General features: G+C 40.5%; 1 protein-coding gene across 2 annotated transcripts in view; it reads right to left on the bottom strand.

Moving 5' to 3' along the window:
- Positions 1 to 2388: 2388 nt before the first annotated feature.
- LOC146623786 (homeobox protein PKNOX2-like) overlaps positions 2389 to 19390 on the bottom strand; it is a 103740-nt gene continuing 86738 nt past the window's right edge. For both annotated transcript variants that reach the window (XM_085364291.1, XM_085364292.1), the window contains 7 exons: positions 15813 to 15998; positions 15489 to 15624; positions 14317 to 14414; positions 6392 to 6511; positions 6178 to 6254; positions 4471 to 4649; positions 2389 to 3061 (listed from right to left, as the gene is read on the bottom strand). In XM_085364291.1, the coding sequence (XP_085220417.1) occupies positions 2799 to 3061; positions 4471 to 4649; positions 6178 to 6254; positions 6392 to 6511; positions 14317 to 14414; positions 15489 to 15624; positions 15813 to 15998 (1059 nt within the window). In that variant the 3' untranslated portion in view covers positions 2389 to 2798. The remainder of the gene's footprint in view (positions 3062 to 4470; positions 4650 to 6177; positions 6255 to 6391; positions 6512 to 14316; positions 14415 to 15488; positions 15625 to 15812; positions 15999 to 19390) is intronic.

Raw genomic sequence — 19390 nt, 5'->3', positions numbered from 1 at the left:
GCTGGTTCATTTATCCATGGAGAAGGAGAATATGTAATTTACTCATTGGAAGGTTAGCAGTTCAATTCCTAGCTGCTCAAGTCTGTGTGCCAAATATCCTTGGGCAAGATACTAATCCACTACAAGAGAGTAGAAAAGTGCTATATAAGTGCTATATAAGAATCAGTCAATTTACCATTACACCCAGATTGGATGATTGATTTGCATATATGGACTGTTACAGGCTTCCACCACATATACATATAGGCAATACTTCTACTGTAGCTATATCCATCCATTCTATGATAAATTCAAATGAATCTATCTAGATTCTTACATTCACATTTGATTCCACTTGCTCTCAAATTGGTATTTGCACTGTTCAGAAAAGACCTCTGGCTATTGTACTCATCTAATGTGTTGCGCATGAACTCCATGCAGAATAATTATTGAACAAATGCTATAATGTCTGAAGCACTTTTTTATTAGACCACTTGTGTAAATATGGCTGTGTCTTCCCTCCCACATATTTCCTCTCCCATGCATTTTGACCATTGCTCCCTCAAAAAAAAAAAAAAGTCAAGTAGCTAATCATCTCACTACATGTTACCTCTGCTAAGTAGGTCCTATGTGACTGCTATAGTTCACATTTCTCGTGCCATAAAATATGGCTAAAGGTGGAGTAACAAAGGTGAACAATAACAGAGATTTAAGTGATGCAATTAGAGTTTGACCTTCTATGGTGAGGTTGAAAACAATGCAGGAAGGCAATTACATATATAAGCCATGTCAAAAAAAAAAAAAAAAAAAAGCAATACAGTGATTTACTCAAAGAGGCCACAATTCAGGAGATTGTGGGTTTGTTTATGGTAGCTGGCTGAGAAGGTGGGCGAGCATTTGGGTGGGCATTTTCCAGCGAGTTAAATCACAGGCTTGAGATATAACGAGTGGGTGGAAGGCTATACATGATAGGACAGGCAAGTGGGAGAAGTTAACCAATAATTAGAATTTGTAATCTGAAAATTATTGTGAGGATGGTGAAGAAATGTTATACTCTCTTTTGTAAAAATGATTTACAGGTTATTGTATCGAAATATTAATGAATCAAACTGCCTCCCTCTATGAAAAGTCAGAGCCCTGCATGTGTTTGCTCAGCTCAAACAAATGCAGAACTTCCACGAGTCAAAATCAGTACCTTTACATGTTTAATTATTAAAAGTGATCTATTGAAACACAATAGATTATGACAACAACAAAGTTTACAAATGAAACAGAAATATTCCCCTAGTCTGTTGCTTGCTCTGGAAGATTCATTTAAAACTTTTTAAAAAGTTAAAAAAAAAAAGAAGAATAACAGGAAAGATACTTCACAATGAACACTCAGAACATTCAATATAACAGTTTTTTTCTTTTTCTAGACATCTTCACATTAGAGATGAGTGATTCCATTTGTTTTAATACAAAACAGGGGGCTGAAATCGATTCACAGCTTCTTTAAAAGCCTTCACATAAAATGGAAAGATAGGTTACTACTGAGTCTCTTCCCTTTTTTATGTTTTTCTCAAAAATGTCTTCCATCAAAAAGAAGTCAGTGTCAGTACATGACATTTTTTTCCAAAGTCACTAGGCATCTCTGCGTGATTTCTCTCAGTGTTGAGTCTGTATGACCAGCACGCTCTTGATCTCTGACAGAACTGATCAAGGTCACAGAAATACGCAAGTAGTTTTCAAAGAGTTGGTGGTTGGAGTTAGGTACATATGTGCATGGCCACCTGCTTTTTCAACACCCTTATCCAGAAAATGTCATGGACAACATGAAGTCTGAAGCTACACACAAAAAATTGAATAAATATGCAAACCCTCAACACCAGAATACAAACATAGGAAAAATCCAATATACATACTATATGTGCAGTCAGTATACACTGGTTTAGTACAGCTGTTTTTGCTCATGGGGAGAGAGAAAATAAACCAAGAGTGTTGTAAAAGTCATGCGGCAGCAGTAAGTCAAGTGTTTTGCTCATGAGGAAGAAACATGTCAGATGAGAGTGCTGTTAAACCTGAGAACCTATGAGTCATTTAAAACGTGTGAATGATGTCCCAGAGTGGAAGCCAGCAGTCACTTCAACAAATATTTGAAATGTATTACACACACATCCTTTCCTTTATTTTGTCTTCTCACTCTTATTTTAGGAAGTGAAATGACACATTAGCTGCAAAGTGAAACTGTGGTCTGTCAATTGAAAATAAAGGGCACTTTCAGATGAAAAAAAAACTGATAAAAACGGCTGCAGCCCTTTTAGTAACTAATTTCAGATGACAAAATATTACATTCAATTAAGTAGTTGCTAAAACATACAGTCAAAAGAGATTTTCAGTTCTTTAATCCATGTAATGCTTTTCCTCATTGTTTGTTTCAAAAAAAGAAAAAAGAATCAGTTCCTGTAAAAGCACCAAACATCTTTAAATGCTGCTTTTAAACGTACTCAATTTCAAACCTATTAGTTCCTGTGTCATTCCTCTCCATAAATAACCAGAGCTATAAAAATGTGCTACTCTCCAGAAAGTTCATGAGTTCACTACATAGGAACATACTGTGTTAAAATGCAATAACACAATTCAGCATTAAACTAATATTTTTCCTATAAACATGATGGTCATTGTGTTTGATTAGAGTCTGTGGTAAAGAACTAATACGTGCGTAAATGCTCTCTAGAGTCACTCGGCATTAGAGGCGTACTATTTGAGTTTCAATGAGGCTGTATTAAGTTCACAACTGAGATCAGCGTTCATAAAGTCTGTCAGTTGCCCCTGGCAGACTACTCCAGTTCCTCTCTGTGCTCCATGCTAAGATCTCTCCTTCCCACTCCCTGGCTGGACAGCTGCCTCCCCCTGTCATCTTCCTCCTCTCCATCCTCTTCCTCATCGTCCTCCTCTATGCCTTCCTCCTCCTCTTCCTCCTCCTCTTCATCCTCTTCCTCAGTGCCGTCCATTGAGTCATCGGCTCCGAGCATGGCTTGCTGCATGGCCAGGGTGGCTGAATCTGAGGATAGTGACTGGAGACTGTCCATACTCAGTGGGTCTGAAGCGAGGCCAGAAAGAGGGTAGGGAGAAGAGGGGTTATAATGTGACAGATACATTTAAAAAATAATAATGTAGGCAGAGGAAGATAGACCTTTTTATTTGTCTGTGCATGCTTCAGTATTATTTAGAAATTTCACTTAGCCAATATTCAGAGTGGCTACAGGGCCAGAGACTCAATTTTGGGAGCCACCTGAAAAAAACCATCCCATATGGAAAAGATATATATAAATCTTATAAAGTTTGTATCTGTCTTGTGTGAAACTTGTATGAAAAGCATACAAGAGTGACAACAGATATAAGATCCCTTGAAAAATTATATAAATGAAACTTGTATGTTTTGGATACTTCCTAAAACAATATCTGAAAGTAATGAGAAAGTGGCCACTTTCATGAGTAAATCATATAAGCCTTATATGATTCACTATATGAAGTAGGCCAAATCTTATGCAAGTCTTTTATAAGTTTTTTCTATTGCTTTTCCATATGGGATCCTACACACCAGTTTGATCAATTTTACCTTGCAAAACGTTACGTAGACTTTGTCTGCCACTGAAATTAATTCTTACCCTGCCTTTTATCTATATTTGCACTCCAGTAGGGAAGCTTTCTTTTACTTGTCTATACTCGTACCAGCTGCAGTACTGTGACAGGAGATAACAAATTGCATAAGTAACTGAGGTCTACAGCCTACCGTGTAGCAGTAAAAGAAAACTATTCTCAAGAGACTTGTTTGTACACATGAGTGCAGGCTGAGCTATTGATTGATTTAGGACACATTTTTAAAGAAACTGATAGTCTAAAAAAAATTAAACAAAAGAGTGGTAATAGTGCCATCTAGTGGTTTGGATTCAAGCAGACACGCTTTTAGTTTGTTTATTTTTTTGTACAATGTGTACAATTTTACCGTTTATCAATATTCCCTCCAAATTCAAGTACATATCATAGCTATAGTGATCACTGTAGGACAAACACATCATAGTCAAGCAAGCAAAATCACAGACATTAAATTTAGACTGTATCCCATAACAGCCACAGTTGACGGCTGCTGTGTTTCTGCTGTTTGTTTTTACTGTTTCTACTACTATAATTGATTGTGTATAAAAATATTTTTCCAAACACTATATTTCAACTATATTTTAAGAGATGACATGTAAAAATTTAAATGTTCATGTATAGCTAGAAAGAGCTATTTGTGATCTTTAAATTACAAGTAAGCATCTATGGCTGGTAAATGGTAAATAGTTCTTATATGGCACTTTTCTACTCTCTTGGAGCACTCAAAGTGCTTTACAAAACAAAAATCAAGAAGACATTAAAGAAAAATTAAAAAGTAAAGGATTATTTAATGCCCAAAGAAAGCTGTTTGCTTTGCTTTGCTTTTCTTGGAAAATGTAACTGTTGGCATACTGTCTGAGTTGCTTCCTGTCTGAGATCTGTGCGTCTGCAATACACCAGCCACAATAGAGTCGGGCCAAAAGCGCTGTGTTGGACGATGCTGGGACTTCATCTTCTTCGCTTTAGGAGCTGGGTCAGGATTACTGGCATCTAACATAGGCTGAAGGATACGTCGACGAGCATTGATGAACCTGTGAAAATACCAAAGAAGTCATATTAGGAAAAGTAACACCTATGAATCCAACTTAATTACTCTGCATGTCTTTCACATATCTAATTAGTTCTACTAAACAGTACCGAGATTTAAGGAAGACATAAAATGAAAAACAAGTACACACAAAACTTTGAATATGACCATCAACACTTCAAAATGTTATCATTTGATTAAACCATACCCTAATGAAAAATTTTAATGCACTTTTATATCAAATTGTCTTTATTTATTTTTTTCTCTCTTTCTCTCTCTCTCTCTAAGGATAGACTGAAAGTCAGGACCCTCCACAGTACCATGGGAAGATAGAAGTGGCTGACACTGTGAAATTCTACTTGTGGAGAAAGCTGGACTGAAAGATAGCACTAATCATGGCAGCACAGGAACAAGCTCTAAGCACAAGATCCATAGAGGCTGGGGTCTATCACAGCAGAAAAGACCCCAGGTGGAGGTGTAAAGATGCTCCTGAGACAATTCTGGACATAACAGCAGGGTGTAAGATACTACTAGGTAGAGTATACATGAAATGCCATAACTAAGTGGCTGGCATTGTATAGTTGTACATTTGTGCTGAGTATGGTCTCCTCTATATCTCAGAAGGTTGAGCAAAGATCCTGTGGGATTTCCAGATACAGACACACTGGTAATGACAGCTGTAGTGATAGATATAGCGATGCCAAGTGGTAGCAGTATCAGGAAAAAGGAACACAAGAAACAAGAAGAGAGAGAGGGAGAGAGGGAGAGGTTGTTCCACATGTACTTGGTGTATACAACCAGGAGATGGTGCCACTGTATCAATGATGTACTCGGATATGCCAGCATAGTCAAGTTCAATTTAAAGCTTAACATTCATGCTCTGTAGAAGAAGGGCCAAAGTTTGTTCGATCTGATGTGCAGGCTGAGGTCTTTTAGTGTATGTAGGACCTTTTATGACACAGTGATTGCTACTCCAAGCTTTTATATGGTTGTCTGCTGGGGAGAAACAGTACATGGATTAAAACGCTGATGAAGAGAGCCAGTGCGCTAGACTCCACAGAGGAAGTGGGTGAGAGGAGGATGTTAGTCAAACTGATGTCTATTATGGACAACACTTCTAAAAGACTGTGGGGACCCTGAACAGGTCCCTCAGCAGTAGGACAGATCACTGTCACAGGTCCTTCATCCTGACAGCAGTCAGACTATATAATACCCACACAGGATAAATACTGTTTAAAAAATGCATATGTATACATTATCACTTCCACTGCATTTTAGCTATTTATATAAATGTGTGCATATAATAGCATTTTGGCTTTTTTGTACACTATTTTTCATTTATTTCAATTAATAATTTTCTAAAATATCTCTAAAATATCTTCACAAAACGAATTTCCCTTGCGTCGGATTAATAAAGCGTATATGTCTATGTCTAAAGAAAACTTTGTCTTACTTTTTTAAATAAAAATATGAAGCCGTGTTTTGCTTTTACACATGCAACATGAGGCCTTTTTGGGATTACAAAATCTTACCAGTTGTTTACTTGCAAGAGAGTCAGACTTGTTTGTGCTGCAATCTGTCTTTTCTCATCTTCTGTTGGATATGGGTGCTGCAAGAAGTAGGAAACGACATTTCAGTTTTCAAGCAGTTTCCAGCTGTTAAAATGGAATGTGCCGCACCATAATTATGTTAAACACTGAAAAGTCTTGCCCTCAAACACAGTGTAAATGTCTGCCTGCGTCTCACCATGAGATGCTGGAAGAGCCAGGAGCGCATGATGTTGGTGGCGTGTTTGGGCAGGACTCCCCTCTTATTCTTAGACTTCTTGTCTTCACTGTCCAACAAGGAGGACAGGTCCACATTTACCTTTATTCACAGACAACAGAAAGGAAAGAAAGAGGAAGAAAAGAAAAAAGGGAAAAGACCATAGGGCTTAGTTATTGTTGCCACGGAAACAAACTCAGACTACCAATTACCTTTTTTTTTTCCTATGGCAAGGGCAGAAACACCTCCTCAAGTGTCACCATGGTAACTGAATTTGAGTAATGATACTTAAAATATAAAGAAGCAGTACCCGTGACTAGTCTGTTATATGTGTGGTGCTTGGACTTTGAGTTTCACAGTTTGGCGTCGGTGAGCTAGAGTGACGCTGATGCAGAGTGGGCCTGTGTTTGCTTGGATTTTCATTGGTGTTGACCTGTAGTACACCAGCCTTTGTGTTCAGTGAGAAATCATTATTCAGATGTTACTGTTTGGAGTGTGAGTGCTGAAGGACGAGATGCTCTCAGACTATTGACAGTCTTTGACAGCCTGCATATGGATGTGTGTGAGTATGTGAGTTCATGTCTGGCTGAGACAACTAACTGCAAATATTTTTAACTGTTGTAAGAACATTTAGGTTTGCTATTTGGCGAAGAAATCATTTTTATCACAGTCATGCTTAAGATAAAGTTTGCACATGGCTTATTAGATAGTAAAGGGAAAACATCTAGTGATATTCTTCATTATTATGTTCTAATTAATGATAAATAATTCACTATTTCTAATTAAAGCATGACTTATATTGTTTTGTATTTTTTCTTTTTTTTTCCCCCGTGGTAATTTGGGCTTTTTAATAATTTCTTTGAACTGTTTTATTTATTTTTATTTATTTTTTTTTAGGATGATTGCACAGCATATAAAAAACAAGTATTCAATATTTAGGCTCAAACATTTACATACATTCACTTAAATCTTAAAAAGTGGTGCTCAGGGTTCCATCCATCTTCATCCGCTTTATCCGGGGCCGGGTCGCGGGGGCAGCAGCCTAAGCAGAGAAGCCCAGACCTCCCTCTCCCCAGCCACCTCCTCCAGCTTATCGGGGGGAACACCAAGGCGTTCCCAGGCCAGCCGAGAGATATAATCTCTCCAGCGTGTCCTGGGTCTGCCCCGGGGGCCTCCTCTCGGTGGCACATGCCCGGAACACCAACCCCAGGAGGCGCCCAGGAGGCATCCTTGTCAGATGCCCGAACCACCTCAGCTGGCTCCTTTCGATGTGGAGGAGCAGCGGCTCTACTCTGAGCCCCTCCCGGATGGCTGAACTTCTCACCCCATCTCTAAGGGAGAGGCCAGCCACCCTTCGGAGGAAGCTCATTTCCGCCGCTTGTATCCGCGATCTCGTTTTTTCGGTCACTACCCACAGCTCGTGGCCATAGGTGAGGGTAGGGACGTAGATCGACCGGTAAATTGAGAGCTTCACTTTTACACTCAGCTCCCTCTTCACCACGACGGACCGGTGCAGCGTCCGCATCACTGCAGCCGCCGCACCAATCCGTCTGTCGATCTCCGGCTCCCTTCTCCCATCACTCGCGAAAAAGACCCCGAGATACTTGAACTCCTCCACTTGGGGCAGGAACTCATCCCCGACCCGGAGTTGGCACTCCACCCTTTTCCGGCTGAGAACCATGTGTTATGAGTGGCTGTGTGCAGACAGGAATAGGACCCAAGGTGCAGACTCCGGAGCCAGATGTGAACTCAAAACAGCTTTAATGTTAAACTCAAATATAACATAACTGGGGGAAAAAATCAAAATAAACTTACATCGGAAAACTGACAGAACACACAGCTAGGTAAGCGGTAGATCGCGACACAGACACAGAGAAACACAGGGCTTAAATACACAGAGGGAGCAATCAGGGAATGGGTAACAGGAGGGAAACACAGCTGGGGCAAATCAGGCCTAACGAGACAAGGGGAAGCGAAACCAGATACATTAACCTCAGACAAGGACCTTCAAAATAAAACAGTAAACCTGACACAGACTGAACTAAAGACACAGACTCGCACGCACTGCAACAGAGGGAACAGAGACTGACTGGAAACGGGGATATAGCAACTAAGGATACACAGAGACGCGAACTAGACAAGGGGATACAGCTGACAGGGGAGACAGAGCAACTAGAGAAGACAGAGACATAAACCATAAGACAGAACTCAAAGAAACCAAAGACTAGAAATTATAAATAATATAATAAACTCAACAACCCTGGGTCAACGACCCAGGCATCCTAACAACTTGGCCTCAGATTTGGAGGTGCTGATCCTCGTTCCCGCTGCTTCACACTCGGCTGCGAACCGTTCCAGTGTGAGCTGGAGGCCTTCACCCGATGAAGCCAACAGAACCACATCATCCGCGAAAAGCAGAGATGAGATTCTGAGGCCACCAAAGTGAAAGCCCTCCACCCCTTGGCTGCGCCTAGAAATCCTGTCCATAAAAATTATGAACAGAATCGGTGACAAAGGGCAGCCCTGGCGGAGCCCATCACCCACCGGGAACAAGTCCGACTTATTGCCGCCAATGCGAACCAAGCTCTTGCAACGGTTGTATAGGGATCGAATGGCCCGTAACAATGGGCCAGACACCCCATACTCCCGCAGCACCTCCCACAGGACACCCCGAGGGACACGGTCGAATGCCTTCTCCAAGTCCACAAAACACATGTAGACTGGTTGGGCAAACTCCCATGCACCCTCAAGTATCCTTGAGAGGATAAAGAGCTGGTCCAGTGTTCCGCGACCAGGACGAAAACCGCATTGTTCCTCCTGTATCCAAGGTTCGACTAGCGGACGAACTCTCCTTTCCAGTACCACAGGCTAACCAAGCCCGATAGGACTCCCTCTTCAGCCTGGTGGCTCCCCTCACCTCTGGTGTCCACCATTTCGTTTGGGGATTACCACCACGCCAACCACCTTGCAACCACAGCTCAATGCAGTAGCTTCGGCAATGGGGACTCAATGTCCCCAGCTCTGCCGGAGGTGTGTGTTGAAGATCTCGCGGACTGCAGCCTCTGCTAGACGTTCCCAGCACACCCTCACTACGGGTTTAGGTGCACCAGGTCTGTCCACCGTCCTCCCGCACCACCTGATCCAACTCACCACCAGGTGGTGATCAGTTGACAGCTCAGCCCCTCTCTTTACCCAAGTGTCCAGAACATATGGTCGCCGGTCTGGTGATACGATTACAAAATCGATCATCGACCTGCGGTCTAGAGCGTCCTGGTGCCACGTGCACTTATGGACACTCTTATGTTCGAACAAGGTGTTCGTTATGGCCAAACTGTGAGAAGCACAGAAGTCCAATAACAAAACACCACTCGGGTTCAGATCAGGTAGGCCGTTCCTCCCAATCACGCCCCTCCAGGTCTCGCTGTCATTACCTACGTGAGCATTGAAGTCTCCCAGTAGGACAACAGAGTCTCCAGGTGGAGCGCCTTCCAGCACCCCACCCAGGGACTCTAAGAAGGCTGGGTACTCCGAACTGCCACTCGGCACATAAGCGCAGATGACAGTCAGGACCTGTTCCCCGACCCTAAGGCGCAGGGAACAAACCCTCTCATCCACCGGGAAAAACCCCAACGTACCGGCAGCAAGCCGAGGGGATATTAGAATACCCACCCCAGCCCACCGCCTCTCACCGGGGGCAACTCCAGACTGAGACAGAGTCCAGCCCCTATCCAGGAGACTGGTTCCAGAGCCCAAGCCATGCGTTGAGGTGAGCCCGACTATATCTAGCCGGTACCTCTCAACATCACACACTAACTCAGGCTCCTTCCCCACCAGAGAGGTGACATTCCATGTCCCAACTGCCAGTCTTGGCAGCCGGGTATCAGTCTGCCAGGGTTTCCGCTCCTGGCCGCCGCCCAGCACACAATGCACCTGACCCCTAAGGCGCCTCCTGTGGGTGGTGGGCCTGCGGGAGGATGGGCCCATATCCCCTTTTCGGGCTGTGCCCAGCCGGGCCCCATGGACTAAGGCCCAGCCACCAGACGCTCGCCCTCGGGCACCCTCCCCGGGCCTGGCTCCAGGGCGGGGCCCCGGTAACCCTATCCCGGGCAGGGTAAACTGTTCCCTCGATGTTTTCTCCATAAGGGTTTTCTGAATCGCTCTTTGTCTGGTCCCTCACCCAGGACCAATTTGCCATGGGAGACCCTACCAGGGGGCAAAAGCCCCCAGACAACATAGCCCCTGAGATCCCCGGGACACACAAACCCCTCCACCACGATAAGGTAGCGATTCATGAAGAGGAGCTCAGGGTTCTACAGTCTATTTTAACTTAACAAGGCCAAGGTCATTTGGGGGGATTTATTTGACAGCAATAAATAAAGAATTGTAGATTTACACAAGTTGGAAGGCCTCCTGGAGTCATTAAGTTATTAATACAAATTATTTAGATCTATCAAATGAGAGGAAATTGGCTAGGATGTTCAGAAATAACACAAAACCCATTAATGCCATGAACTGAAAGCATCCCCAGAGCAAAAATAATTGATCATTGCTCTGGAGCTATTTTGCTGCTAGTGCTACATTGCACAGTGCTACATTGCACAGTGCTACATTGAATAATGAAGTTCTAGGACTACCTCCAAATTCTAAACTTCACCCCAAATGAACAGTTGGATGGTTGAAACTTGGGCACAGTTGGCCTTTCTAATAGAACAATAATCCTAAAGATCAAAACTGGTTTTGAAATACATGCAGTAGCTAACATTAAACTTCTGGAATGGCTTACCCCAAACCCTGACCTAACCCTATTCAAATCTTGTGGACTGTGCCTAAAAGCTCAGTCAGTACCAAGAAATCAACCAACCATTTTCCTAGTATCATTCATTCCTACTATTTGGAGCCGTTTCAGTCCCCAAGACAGAGTATATTTTGTATACAAATGGGACATTGCTTGTTTTTTTCTATTAATAAATCTAACACCCCCATGGGTTAAATCCTCCTGACTAGGTCCTCTCATTGGTCCTCTAGTTTCATGTAAGTTGTATATTTTGTTGGAGGGAAATCATTATGCCCCACTATTATTAGGTTCCACGCAGAATAGTGTGGAAAGAATCCACAGACACGGAGATGCTGACCCTCACCCACCTACAACCCACATAATGCCCATAAATAGACATTCACACAGATCCCCCCTCATTCTCCCAACACAAAACAAGACTCATTACAGTTGCAGCTGTGTGTCACGTGGCTCCTTCTGTCCTGGGAGTGTGTGTGTTCCAGGAGAAAGCGAGGTTAAATTAATTGGCAGCACCGAGCCTCAGAGTGTGATTACTCGGCGCTTGTCGGCAAAGTGGCGAAGGGGCTGTGTTCAATTCCCAGCACGCATGTAGAACTCAGCACCAGCTGGGTCACTGTTACTGTCACAGAATTACATGAAACTGAGCCGCTCTTCAAACCAACACAGAACACTGTTAAATTTCTCTGCCCCATTTCTTTTCTTTTCCCCCCATTCAGAAAAGGCAAGTGTACAGCCTGTTGATTGGCTCTGCTTGGAGCCTTGGTTCCAGCATGGAGCCGTTCTTTGTCATAAATTTGTTTGAAATCTCCACAACAACAGAGTGGGCGGAGATTGTTAAAGTAAACCTTAAATTCCAAACACAATGAATTTGTAATAATTAAACTGCTGTTCATACAGATCGATATATAGCCTCTTACACCCACAACTCTATTTTCTGTAATAGAGTTATGCTATGAAATCACAATCAAGGTTAGATTACCGCTAATGCCAGACACACAATTTATTAAGAAACCACATTTTTTTATTCATGTTTTTATGTTCATCCAACTTTCATCCAATATATTTTGTCTGTTCTTCAGCTGTTGGTGTCTTAAGTCTTTGTTGTGACTGTATCTTGTACATAGACATAGGAAGGGTTCAAGTACCTGATACTCTATGCTTTAGAGGAGCCTTTGTACTCCTTCCCAAACAGAGATGAGGCGCTACACAACAAAAGAAAAGTCATAAAGGTTTGAAAAGGTGATAGTCCTCTCCTACCTAAACCACTCAAAAATTAGTCCCTGGGTATCACTCCTACAGTAAAATTATGATGATAAAGTATTTTTGCCTATATAATGACTACTTTAAAAGTCTTAGAGAAAGACAAAATGTTATACAGTATGAGTAATTTGCCAGCTTGTAGGAAGGCTGATACTGAAGGCTACTAAAGAACCTAATACTGAATGTCCTAGTCTTTTATATACGTCATAGTCAGTGGCTTTAGTAGTAGTAGTAATACTGTCATACTGTCTGCTTTGTTTATGACTACTTTGGTTAATTTCTTGTGCCTCTCTGTATTTTTTCTTGTATATTATGTGCTTCCGTGTCTATTTTTGTAGTTGTCATTATGTTCTGTCTTATTTTGATACTTTTCTTGAAACCATTTTGTTATTTTGCCTTCAGGCCTTGCCTGTTTTCTCTCTTTAAGTGTTCTCTAATTGTTGCCCTGAATTTAAGAACAGTAATATATTACTGTTAGGATACTCCTTTCTCAGAATGATTTGTTGATTCAAATGCTACGGTGAGGGTACTGACAGAGACTAAAAAGAGAAATCATTGTTAACTTGTTAAAGCAAATATCTAGTCAGCCATACACTCAGTGGCAGCAACTCAGTGCATTTAGGCATTTGCATTTGGGTATGGTTGTGGAACTTGTACAATTGTTTCACACTTGAACAATTTCTCAAGGTGTTCCAACTTGTAGAAATCTGCAATTATCACATTACTGATTCAATGTGAGGTAGATAATAAGTGTTTTGTGACTTGTAGACTAAACTGACTTCCAAGGTGCACACAGAAGAGTTGAAAGAGGCTAAAGCTCTGGCAAATTTTAAAACAATTTAAAAAATCATCAGGGTAAAAAACAACTTTTTAAATAATACATTTTAAATAAGGCTAAAAAATAAGATATCCCTAACACAAACATAAGGGAACCTATAATATACATTTGCACGAGCCCTTCTTGTCTAAAATACTTCATCTATTAATTACAAGGCGTTTTGTCCTAAACATACAGTTTGGCTAACTAATTTGACACATTGTCCGTATTATTCTTATGTTATTTACTGTGCATAACAGCAAGCTTCAATGTTAATATTCCATATGATATTCATCACTATTACTGTGTGGATCATCTGTTCACTTTTTGGCATTCACTTGTGAGTCAACAGACCCTTCCTTTGAAGGTTCTGTTGCCTTCAGAGTAATGATTTTCTAAAATAAGTATCCTCATATTTACAACAAACCAACAGTCACAGAGCAGGCATACAGCAAATGTCCCAGCTATTCTAAACAATTCCAGAAGCTTTTTGACAATCTAAATTGAACTAAAATACTAAAACCAGAAATCTGCCCCTGTGCAATAAAAAAAAATTCAGTCATTCATATGAGTTTCTAAATCTTTTGGCGATAAAACATTTGTGATCCTAATATTTCCTGTTCATAAAAATTCTGAAATATTTTACTTCTGTTCTGTTCACATCTCAAATGTCCTGTACTTTTTGTTTTTAACAAAAGGTTTTTGAACAATGAAAAATGAATGACTAAATGAATTAGTCTTTTGTATGAGATCCGAGATTTATTTCTTGTATCTACCTAAATCACATCATCCACAAATTTGTCTTTAACTGATATTCATCTGCAGTGGCATGGTATCACAAAGGCTCCCCAAACATCAGGGGAATAAACAATTTCTATTTTGTTTAGCAGCAGGAGGCTATGTTCAGACAGACAATGAAAAGACCCACTGGGGAGGTCTGAGAGATGTAAAGAACAAATTGAGACCATAGGTGGTGAGGGCACAAGGAGGAGTGACAACGTTGGCCAGAAAGCATTGTGGTTCAGACAGCTTTACCTGTGAGTTCTGGATCTGAATGGTTCCCGGAGGCAGCGCCTGAGTTAACACTTGCCCTTGCGATGTCACCATGGCAACTGGCTGGTACAGGGTCCCACCTGAGGGGATAATTTGCTGCCATGAGTATCAAGTGTCTTCAGCAGCTACTAGAAGCCAGATTCTACACTAGCACCAGAGCTTATTAACTGCTTGTCAGCCTTGCAATCAAACACACAGCAAACAAGAGACTAAATGATAAATTCAAAGTGCATTACTGCCCTTTAACCCAGAAAAAAAACACAGAGAACAAGGAGAAGGAGGAGTGTGTTTTTGCTGCTGGCTTAATTAGCCTTGATCAAGACACTCTTATCACAGTCTGTTTGAGCTCTTCAGTATGTCGTGATCAAAGGGAGAGACATTGATTTATTTTGGGTTAAAAGGATTTTCCAGAGGGCAGGATTAACATTTCACTGTACAGGCTTGACATTACAAGAACCTGCCAGCCAAGCTCTCTGTGATGGATACTTATCATGACCCTCTGATACCAGCTATACAAAACACAGCCACAAACATGTAGCTAATGATATGTGTATATAATAGCAATGGAATAGTAAACATGCGTGTATACTGATTGATCAAAAGCATGCTAATGACTATTTTTATTTGTCATTATGCTCAACAAACAATTGAGTTTTATACTAATAATATGAAAATGCTTTATAATGATAACCCCAAAATGACGCAAAGAAAAAAGATCAAAGTCAAACTGATAAACACAATGCAAATAATAAGAAAAGTATTCATTTGAATATGATAGTTATTAAAAGTCAGGAAATGGTGCTTTGGATAGCTGGTGTCAAATATTTCCTCTGATCAGAACGAGAGAGAAAATGTGGAGTACTATTTGAAAGTGTTGAGAGTGATTGGGCTAAGGCTCAGGTAAGTGTGCAGAAAACAACAGAACCACCTATGCGATTTTATTTATTTATCATTAGCTGTATGTCACTGACTGTCCCAAAATCTATGGAGACCCTATTTAGAGGTGGTAGTTTACTGAATAAGTTACACTGAGTTTTACATTTTTGTAGCACCTCTTCTTCACACATTGGGTCATAGAGCCATATGGAAAAAAAAGGTCGATAGTGTCAGGCCAAATTTTGTTTTATAGTGCTCATGTGAATTGACACGCTTACCCGAGACCACTTGAGAGTTGATGGTGGTCATGGCGACATTCCCCTGTTGCAGCCCTCCAGCAGGCACCACAATCCCTGAAGGGTTAACAGAGCTGGAGACAGAGGTCATGGATGGAGAGGAGGTCTGAATTAGTTCCTGGGGGATAACAGAGGGAGACACTGGTGAGCAACTCTAAGGGGGGGAAAGCTATTGCTTGTGTGTGATAACCAACAGCAAAATTTACCTGCTGATGAATGGCGTATCAAGGGAAACACTACATTACTGCATTATTACGCTAGGTACCATTAAGGAACTCTAAGCTCCACGGTGGGTCCATCACTGACCTGCTGCATGCTGAGACTGGTGTGTGACGGAGAATAGGGCCCTCCGAGGTCATTACGGAGGAGGTTATCGCTGTGCATCTTGGTCTTGAGACAAGTGATGTAACGGTTGCAGAAGTCCTTACAAAGCTCATTGACCTTCTCTAGTTCGAGTAGGTGGATTCGCAACACCTGAATGGCCTTTACCATCTGAGAGCAGCAAAGACAAAATATGAAACAGATCACATTCACCTTCTAAAACACTGATGACTTTTAGCGAACACCTTACCTTTAAAACACCAGGTTAACAACCATGAACAGAAGAATACGTTTGATGTTGGTCTCATGGATATTGCTGGCATTTGGTTTTATTGCAATTTATGTTACAAAGATCTGTAACGTCTAATGTCAAAATCAAAAATCATTGGTAATGGTATTTACAGATGCAGACTGCTGACTGACCTGCATCACTGATCCGTATATATATTAATACATTTTGGAATAAATGCAAATCTTCTGGTTTCTTGTTGTAATTATTTAACTTCTGGTACCCATCCGTAATGCTGGGTAATGTCTTTAAAACAGAGTCCAGGTAACAGATTAAAAAATCCTTAATACGGAAGACCCACGGGGGCCTGAGTGACTCAATAAACATTTGGGAAGTGCATCACATTCAGTAAAACAAACTAAAAAAAACATCTGGAGCCTTTCCACTCAATGTCTGTGGACTACAAATGTTTTTACATTAAGCATCATCATCATCACAGTAGTGTGTGAGTGAAGTGTATGTGTTAAGGCTGTCAAGGTTTAGTTCTATTTAGATTAGTTAACAAGCTGCCATGTTCTTCATGCTCTTCTAATTTTACCAAGACATGCACCAGTATCAAAGTGCATACTGCACTCTGGCTGTAAGATTAAGTTTTTCTTGGTCTGCAACTTTGCAGTACATTCCTATACAGGGTTCTAGTGGCTGTGCTTTTAAGATTACATATCCTGGCTAAGTCATTCACCAGTGTCTTGGCAGTTGTTTTGGGGTCTTTATACACATCTCACTATTTGTCTTTTCAGACTCTTTAAATTATTTCACTTGCTAACTCTGTCATGTTTGGTCTGTAATTTCTTGATGACACATCTCACTCCAATCCTTGGCACTTGGAAATGCTGTGATAACTTTGTATATCCATTTCTTCCTTTGTGAGCAACTATTTTCTCAACTGTGAACTCATTTTGTTTGTTTTTTGTTTTCCTTGTCAGGTGACAGCTCAAACCCTTGCTGAAGTTTTTTTTCTGTGTATGATTTGGAAGATAACCCTCGGGTTTCACTTGATTTTACAGCATTACAAATTTAAAGTGCATGACTGCAGCGCAGTGCACGGTGGTTGGTGCTTAGTTTTTCAGGGTACTCATAATATCGACCCAGCTAAATTTTTGTTTTTAAATAGTTATATTAATTTATGCAAGTAGAAATACTGTATGCTTTGTGAAGAAAATAATTATATTTAGAAGTTCTATAAGAAGTATAAGACTTTGAAAGCCATTTACACAGTTTTCAATAGACCAGTGTCTAATATTTAACAACTCCAATTCGTTGCAGTTGTGTTGCTAAGGAACAGCCTATTAAAGGATAAACTGCTGACAGCTACTGAGAAGAAATGAGAAACATGATTTTTGTTTTGCGTTGTTTTTCTACTAAGTTATGATCTGTCATTGAGTGAAATTTGGTTTGTTGGTTTGGCTGAAGTGACAACAGGAATCACTGACAATATATATATATCATCAGCTGCCTGGCTTTTCTTCACTCTGTGTGATACAAGATGGCACACCTTCAAAGTTGCCATCCAAGGTCAACAGAATGGTCAGAAAAGCACTTGGCCAAGGAGGAGATAAATCAGCTAATTAAACTGCACTTGCTTAATCAAGGGACCAGTAACTCTTGTCCTCATCGCAGCCAGTCAGGCCCAGCGTAGCATTACTGCCCTATGGAAGAGTTAGTGTCCTCTGGCAGAGACGCCTATTCCCATTACCTCATAAAACACACAGATGCAGGGTTAATTGACTGTTCAGCACTTGTCAGCCTGCAAGTACTGTAATGAGAAGAGTGCACTTTTTTCCTAATTCCTTGTCTGTGTCTTTGTGTCTGTCTGGCTTCAACTCCTCCCCCCCTTTTGTCATAGAAGATTATCAGCTTCCTCCTTCTCGTAATTTATAATTATTTCTAACTGTTGTGCACAGAGAAGATGGGAAAATTACTTTAAAAAGGACTGAATACTTGGGAATAGCAAAAATGGGATTCAATGCAGACACAGAGCCACATCTGTTAAGATTTATGTTACAAAAAAGAGGTTCAGGAACAGAAAAGTTGGCCGCCAGTAGGAAGACAGGCAGTAATTGCTTGAAAATACTTAATTTTAGTGAAGTTTTTTATTAGTTTTAGTATTAGTTTGAGTCTTTAAATTTTATTGTATGATTTAGAAAAATCAGTAGAGGCCTTAGAATACATTTTTTAAAGGTTGTTGACTCAGTCTTGTAAACATCCAAAGTCTCAGTTAACACACCCATTAATGCCTCATCAGGCAAGCCGTAATACAATTTTTACCAAACTAACAAAAAAAAAGAGAAAGAGAATTTTTTCTCTTTATTTTTATATTTCACAAAATCATTTCATTTAGTTCTAGTTTTATTTGAGTTAAATAAAAAGTTTTTAGTTTAGTTTTAGTTAAATAAAAATAACCTTGGTTATGGCATCAGTCTGCACTCTGTTTAAAAGGAAAAGAAAAGGGTGAATTCAAAAATATATTCACAGTCTATTCATACAAAAGCATACAAAACACAACAAGACAGAATAGCTGTGGAAGTGACAAACTAAAGAATTCTTAAAAGAAGTGGAGGACTCTTCGGTGTGTGAGGGAGAAAAGGTTCCAGTTAATGTGTGTTCTGTCGCATGGTTCATATAATACTGTAGCTGTATGTTTGTTATAGGTTTTTCATTTTTCTCTTCTTTAAATCACCTCTGTTGAGTTTTCTGAACTTTTTTAAGAGTTTTTTTTTCTTTTTACTTCCATTGTTCTTTATTCAACCTTTATTGTGAGCATCTTTCCATTTGCTGGTGTTTCCTGAAGTTGCAGTACATGCAGTGTATGACCTCTTAGGGCTACTGCAGTTATAGTTGTATATAAAAATATAAAAGGCAGCTGTGGCTAAAAAGGTAAAATAGCTCATGTACTTATTAAGGATAATAAAAAAAACTGTACTCAGAAGGTAAAAAAACAGTAGAAATTACTGCATTACGTATTAATTACTGTTACATATTCATTTGAAAGAGCATCGGTACCAACAGTGCCATCTTCAGACACGCAACTTCACACAGCAGGCACACTGACCTTCCCCTCATTAGGAGCTGTTTCTCACAATAACACTTTGTGAGAAATTTTGAGAGGTCACTAAAGCTCCCATTTGAACAATATTAAAGTTTGACCAGCATATACACTAATGTTAGCTTTTTCAACTATTAGCAATTACCTGATAGCAACCGTAGCCATCTGTTATCATTAAAATAGCAGCTAGCAACTGGCTAATAATAGAACCTTAACATTAGTCTGCAA

This window comes from Diplotaxodon limnothrissa, linkage group LG10 (genome assembly GCF_057381915.1).
Source record: "Diplotaxodon limnothrissa isolate DT_005_m linkage group LG10, D_limnothrissa_male_GT1.1, whole genome shotgun sequence".
NCBI lineage: Eukaryota > Metazoa > Chordata > Actinopteri > Cichliformes > Cichlidae > Diplotaxodon > Diplotaxodon limnothrissa.
Note: the sequence above shows the minus strand (reverse complement) of the source record. Positions and strands in the feature narration are given on the sequence as shown.